A 7,616-nucleotide genomic window follows, 5' to 3' on the forward strand; every position below is an offset into this window, starting at 1 on the left:
GCAATGATTTAAAAATATCATATCTGTACTTAATTTTATTATATTTGTCCTTCATATTAAGCGTACAACACTGACCCAGTGGAAGGCAGAAATGTCTAGTTACATACCTCTAGATTATTTGGATTAAAAAAATAATGGAAAGTTGAATGTCTATGACAAAATATGAAATCATTTATATATTCTCAGATGGACTGATATGAGGACCTTGTGTTTGCGTGCATGCGTGCGTTTGTGTGTTGTCTTATTTTTTTAAAGATATTTTTTGGGCTTTCGTCATCACTGACGGACGGATGCCTATGATGGGACAGTAGGTTGACAGGAAAGAGGGAGAGAGATGGGGGGAAGACATGCAGCAAAGGTCGTAGGGATCAGACTCGAACCCGCGGCACGCTGTCAGGCTGGATTACCAGCCTAGGTACCCGGACCGCTAGGCCAACCTGGGTTCTCTTCTTAAGACAGGGTTGCAACAGTCAGTAAAGTGACCAGCAGGATCAGCAGGGATGACAACTTGTGGAGACTTGTGGAGTGGGAGCCTTGGAGACGAGGGTCGGAAACCTTTATCACAGACCTAACCGGCCGTGCAACTGGAAACGGAAAAACTAAATATTATCAAATCAGATACAGTATATGGAATGTATATTCAATAGTAATATTATTTATAGTGCTGTATGGCAGCATATATATATAATATGTGTGTGCGTGTGTGCGTGTGCGTGTGCGTGTGTGTGTGTGTGTGTGTGTGTGTGTGTGTGTGTGTGTGTGTGTGTGCGCCCCAACCACTGCTGTATTGCCATCTCTGGGTTTATGGAAATGACCAAATGCGCCATAAAAATAAGATAACTGTACCTCCACTCTGTATTGTCCAGGTTAATGGTCCAACGGAGATGCCTGCAGTGTCATAGGACACGTCCCTGCGTTTTCTTTTTTGGTAGCCAGGGTAGCAATGCTGCAGGAAAGTGACATTTATATTTGAGACACAGCTGATACAATTTACAATTTAGGCATTTAGCAGACGCTATTAATCCAGAGCGATTTACATTAAGCAAGAACACTTGCACAAAGACACTTTTTTTCCCCAATTTACTGTATACTTTGTCATACGAATGAGCCACTGGACTAAAATAACAGAATAGCAAGTGGGTTCTGCGGATACAAATAGGGCAAGGGCAATATTAAGGACCCTTTAGTTTTCCCCTAAACATAATCATTTTTTTTTGTTTAGCCAAGAGTCTGGCCAGAGAAGCAGTCATGAGTTTGGGGGAAACATATTGCATTACATTATATCATAATTCCCTTTAATCCTAAATTGTTGATGGTTATTTGAAGCCAATGTTAATTTCACGTGTGTCACTTAACCATACACAGTACATAATATTGAATGTTATCCCCCCCCCCCCCCCCCCCCCCCCACACACACACACACACACACACACACACACACACACACACACACACACACACACACACACACACACACACACACACAAATACATACAGCAGTGCAGTCGTTTCTGCCAAGCACACACAAGTGGATCTGGCAGTGCAGGTAGATGGTGGAGAAGTTGGTGAAGGTGAACATCCTGAAGGAGAAACGTGCCACGTCGGAGACACCATTCATGTCCAGTTCTACTGTAGTGTCCTCTTCATTAGGACACCTGGACCACAGGGAAGACCATTGTGATTATTAAGCAATCTATCGTGTAAGCAATAGGATTGAAAGGTAAGGGAGTTTTGGAGGGTATTTATATGTGCTAAAAATGCCAATGGATATGTATAAATAGAGAGTGAAGCTAACACTGAATAATTACTGTTATGTATAGATGCAGGGATCAGTTTCCAGTGTTAATACTCATCACTTGAAATCACAAAATATCTCTCTTACTCGCTAACAAGGAGATCCCAACGGACAGCATAGTTGGCGTTGTTGACAGGCGTGGCCCAGCAGGAGTCCAGAACAGTGGCGATCTGTCGTTTGTCAATACCCTCCGATCGCACCTCGATGTACATCCTCTGGTCTAATTCCACGTCCATGTTACTTTCACCAGTGTAGGGGATGCGGTAGCCGGCGTCCAAGAATGGGACCATTCTCATTTGATAACGGCCCAACCCCGATGGAAGTCTCTTGGTCACAATGCTATAGAAAAAACAAACAAGGAGGCGTGACATAACGTGAAACATAAGATTGAATTATTTGCTATTACCATTTCTTTTTAAGACTCAAACAATATAATATACAAAAAGGGAAAGTAGTAATTGTGTGACCTTGTCTATACAGGATAGGATAACCACTACAATAGCTTGCCACCTTCTAATAGCAGGATTTATGGGAAATAAGGGGGTTGTAGTCAAGTGGAATGAGTTATTGGAAGGGGCAATGGCATGTGAGGCTCTCACCTCTCAATGGGGTTAATGCCGACATCCATAGACAGAGACTGTGTCAGAGGGTACTCGCAGCTGAAAGGCATCTGGACGGTCCTCTGGCGACTGATGATGTCATCAGTGGCGTCGAACTCACCCTGGATGGCATTGTCGTACTTGAAGTAGGTCCCATTGCTCTGTCAGGTGGGATTACAAAATAGTATTAGGGATGTAAATGCTAAATTTATACTTAAAAGTGTCCGGCCGACACTTACTGTATCTGGCTATACTTGTCAAAAGGGTCATCCGACAAAGCATGAATTAGCAATTGCAGTTGTTTAGCGACTGGAGTTATTTATTCTTAGGTTAATTTAATGTGTTCAATAGATGCTTTATATATTTCGTATACAGAACATCCATTATGTTTGGCTGAAAAAACACAATTCCATAAAGACTTGAAATAAAGTCCATGTACTAACTATTAAAAACAACTGGAATCATATTACACTGTATATAGGATTCCAGCTTTATAAAGAATATTGTTTCTGTATACAGGTATCTACTATGTTGATATTTGTAGCAGTTCTGTAACAAAATCATTCTAGGCTTTGGACATTTTTACCGAGAGAACTGTCCCACACTGCTCGGCATTGTTATCAAAGTGGAACACCAGCCTTCCATCCTGGACAGTCCCTTTGCAGGATGAGTCCTTGAGGTGGAGATCCTTGGGATAGAAGCCAGCTTCAAACAACTGGCAGCGGGACAGGGACATGTTGCCTGCACTACTGGCACAGGAGACAAATGAATCTATGGAAGAGAGATAAGAATATTCAGTATATGTTATAATGCAATACACCAATAAGGATAACTATGATGAGGACTCTAACAATTCAGACGCCAACCATTCCACTGTCAAAGCAACTGCATTCATGTAATTAACTGTTAACCTGGCCGTGGCCTGTGGCTCAGCGGTCCAGGCACCTTGGCTGGTAATCCAGTCTGGCAGTGTGCCGCGGGTTCGACTCCCGATCCAGACGGCCTTTACTGCATGTAACCCCCCCATCTCTCTCCCCATTTCCTGTCAGCCTACTGTCTATCCCTCCATCAAAAAAATTAAATAAAGGCAAAAACCACAAGAAAAACATTAAAAAAACTTTTAAACTATTAGGCTATTATATATTGAAAGACGGACCAGTTTCATCATAGTTGTTCAGTGTGACCTGTACTTTACCATAGCTCTCGTTGTTGCGGCGATGGTGGTTCTCATCACAGAAGCAGCCGTAGATGCCATCCTGCTCCCCACACCACTCATGCTCGACACAGTCCAGTTCCTCACAGGGGTCTGTCTCCGCTGGGGTCATAAAATAACTTCACAATTTAACACAACTATGACAAGTGGCTGGCTACACATGTGTTTTTTCAAACATTCGCCTTGACTTCGTGTTATCTTGGCTAATCATCAATACAGTGTCTACTGTCTACTGTACGTACCACACTGCAAATTAGCACGCCACTGAGGGATTTCCAACCCCAAGACTGTGCAGGTTGTCTCATAGGACGAGACAGCAGAACACAGCATGCCATTGGCCGGCGAGTAGAGGCAGAGGTCATAGACACAGGAAGTGAAGAATGGCTGAGGGTCAGAGTGCAGGTGGCAGGTGCTGAACGGGCCAGTAGTGTTGGTGATGATGCTACACAGCTGTGAGTACTCCTCTCTGAAGCGACAGTTCTCCTCTCTAGGTCTGTCATCTGTGGCCCCACATCTATCAAGGACAGGACATGGGGAGGTTCAGGCTCTTATGTCATATTCTTTCTTTATGGCCACATCGCTCATGCGACAGTAACACAATACATGACGGTTCTCAGCTTAAAATCTATTATTTTCGGCATGTAGTTTGTATGACAAAGTATAAATTAGTCTAATAGCTAATTTATACTTTGGCAAATTTTTTCAAGGTTTTCCTCATGACGCAATACGCATTATTAACATAAAAATATGAAATATTTCATTGGCTCACCCAGTACGGCTGGTTGGAGACTTCCAGCCATCACCAAAGTCATTGTCATTCTGTGCCACTGTGCCGTCGGGCAAGGCCTTGTCATCTGCAGGGTCACCATTGAAGTTACCACACATGCCAACAACTCTGTTGCGGTGGTTTTGACCCACTCTGACCAACAGAGTGCTCCGGCCATCAAACTGGACAATCACATTGCTGGCATTGACCACTACATAAGATCCAGCACTTGCCACCTGAGCTAGACTGCCCACAGTGGCAGGGAGAGACACATCACTGTTGTTAACCTGGAATATAAGAGAGAAAGAGAATGAATATTATATCATTCACAACACCCCAATGTTGTGACTTTTCTGCCATCGGAGGAAAAACAAAGCATCTAAAATACTAGGTTGACCTTGGTGCACTGACACAGCTGCAACTAATACAATTACAATTAATAATACAGCTAAATTCAAAGCCCATTATTTATTAGCTGCATCTGCAGCTGTGTTGCTGTTTTGCCCATTAGATTGTAGCAAAATTAGATGGGTTGGATTAGTTCACCTTAACAATGCATTTACCTTCACTATCCTGTTGGCTCCAATCCTGACATGGGCTGTCTCTTGTTGATTTGACAGGTATATGTCCACTGCTGACACAAATGAAACGTGATTGCTGCCACGGTGATTGTTAGTCGCGACCACTCTGAACCCAGTTTCAGTGGCAATACGATTCACACTCTCACTGATGATGTAAGAGCATGTGCCCTGGAAATGAGCCAGTGCACCATCAAAGGTGACATAGTGGGGGTCCCCCCACACAGTGCAGGTCTGTGTCTGTCTCCGTGGAAGGCTAGGCTCCGTAGGAAGGCTAGGAACTGTGGTTGTAGGAAGGCTAGGAACTGTTGTTGTAGGAAGGCTAGGAACTGTGGTTGTAGGAAGGCTAGGAACTGTCTTGCAGGAGAACTGGAAAGCATCACCAAAGCAGATTTGGGAGAGGGCACAGGATTGCCTGTGGCACTGCAGGCCCTCTGAGGTGCAGTTGCACAACTCATGGCAAGCGCTGTCACTCCAGAAGGAGTCACCCAACTGGACAGGGAAACCTTGACGACAAATCAAAAGGTCAGGATAAAGCCACTCATGTACTGTAACAGACACCGTTCTTTTGGGTAGATGGGTATTCCGTGTCAAAGGCAGGGCCGGAATTATGATTATTATAAAAGTTTGTTTTCTCTGTGTGACTAATCTCACAAATTACTACCCTTATCAGTGTCAAATTAGTTGTGGTGGATGCTAGCGGTGGGCTAGGGAATTCAACCTCTGAATAGTTTTGAAATGGGCCTCATGGTGGCACTATAAAAAGCCAATGTATTTAGTGGCCTGAATCTTGAACTCTGCTACTCAAAGATTTTGTCCAAAACTCTAAAAATGCTGGAGTGATATCACAGTGATGTGATGACAACATATCACATCGTTTTACAACGTGGCTGGAAGCCAGCTGTCTATACAAGGCCTAAGATATATTGTGGTCCTCAACACCAGTGATTATCAATCTTTTCAGGCTGCGACCCCCCAAAATAATCATAATTGAAATGGGGACGCCCCCACTCTGACAAGCACTTGGAATTGTAGGAGTTGAGGCATTACATTTTGTTTGACTCGGTGCCACAGCTAAATATTGTGAAAATAGCTGATCTACAGGCTCACATGAACATATAGATTGGCTATAAGTTATGGCTCTTTCTTAGGTAATATTTGACAATTTGGCCAATTGTTTGACCATTTTTTATAGTAGAGTTTGTTGATTACTTTTGACGCAGTAATGGTATTATTATTGTTGTGCCTGTGTGTGTGTACGTATATCTCCCTGAAGTTGTATTTTATAACACATTATTCGGTGGTGTAATAAACAAACTGAAAATACATGTTTACTAGTCCATACCCGAGTATTTGCAGACTTTGGGCTATATGACGTTGTGTACACAGTATAGTTAGATGTTTTATTTGCAGACTTTGGGCTATATGGTGTTGTTTACACAGTATAGTTAGATGTTTTATTTGCAGACTTTGGGCTATATGGCGTTGTGTACACAGTATAGTTAGATGTTTTGAGAGCTCATTAGATCATGGCTGTCTGTAACAACCCGGTCATTGACCTGATGTTGAGTTGAAGGCGTTAGCACAACCATGCCAACTGCCAAGTGCATGGATACATTGTTTCAGGTAAGCTATTTGTGAAAAGAAGACCACTTTCATCCGATTGTTGTATTTGTGTGTTTTTACCATGAAAAGTGCAGCCACTGGATCCACCGTCAACGCGAAAAGCCCAACGGCCAGTGACATTTACATTGCTGCCTCTTTGTAAATTTAAATAGTCGCTGGTTTGATCGGGGAAGGATGATCCAATGGTGAAATGATGTGTGGAGTTGATCGTGTCATAGCCAGCCTGGAAAAACACAAGGAAATGTCAATGTGTAGAAGTTTTGTACAGCCTAGGTGCATGCATGTATGTCTCTATAGTGCACATACTGTATAAGACAAACTGTGAATTACGTGGTCAAGTGTTTCTGCTAGCATCTGTGAAAGCAGATACGTTTGTTATCATTCAACATTTTTAAATGTTCTCACCTGTATGTTTAGAGAAGTTGAGGCTATTTTGAAATAGTTCATCAATACAAATGTGAACCGGTCTCCAAAGATCAACACTGCTTGGAAAGTCTGAAAAATAAATACAAATAAATACTATGTAACACGCATGCAATTACATTGAACAAAAACAAACAAAGCACCAAATTGATTTTGTTGAGTTTGTTTTACTGAGACAATGCAAAATAAATACTTACTGATGTTCGGTCTCTATTGGCAATGGCACGCTGAAAAACAAATACAAATAAATACTATTTAACTCATACATTAAACAAAACAAAAAACAACGCACCATTGATACAGGAGGATGACTTTTGGGAAAAAAGTGGGGAAAAAAAGACTTACTGATGGTCTGGATCTATAGTATGGCACATCATGCCACGTCGCAACAAACACCCACTGGGCAGAGAAACCCAGGCCTGGAAAGTACCGCTGAATGTCTTGTGTAGCCTGAATAAGGATACTGCCATGGGTGTATTGGTTATATGTGATTTTACCACCTCCTCTGTTGTCCAAATTTGTCCAGAATGGAGCAATTAGATCCATAGGCCCAAATGCTGGGAACTTGTGAGGTTGATTCTCATGCAATGGACTGTTAAAGGTAAGGTGTCCATTG

At 42.5% G+C, this 7,616-nt stretch overlaps 1 protein-coding gene across 1 annotated transcript; it reads right to left on the reverse strand.

The window, feature by feature from the left end:
• Positions 1–224: 224 nt before the first annotated feature.
• On the reverse strand, positions 225–5,027 carry LOC306915073 (alpha-tectorin-like). Its single transcript, XM_079492318.1, has 10 exons — positions 4,937–5,027; positions 4,377–4,660; positions 3,850–4,121; positions 3,590–3,709; positions 2,981–3,165; positions 2,395–2,555; positions 1,883–2,134; positions 1,496–1,655; positions 847–946; positions 225–584 (listed from the first exon to the last, which is right to left on the reverse strand). The coding sequence occupies exons 2-10, from the start codon at positions 4,490–4,492 to the stop codon at positions 451–453; spliced, it is 1,500 nt and encodes a 499-aa protein (XP_079348444.1). The 5' UTR covers positions 4,493–4,660; positions 4,937–5,027; the 3' UTR covers positions 225–450.
• Between the last annotated feature and the right edge of the window lie 2,589 nt (positions 5,028–7,616).

Source organism: Electrona antarctica, assembly GCF_951216825.1.
Source record: "Electrona antarctica genome assembly, chromosome: 22".
Taxonomy (NCBI): domain Eukaryota; kingdom Metazoa; phylum Chordata; class Actinopteri; order Myctophiformes; family Myctophidae; genus Electrona; species Electrona antarctica.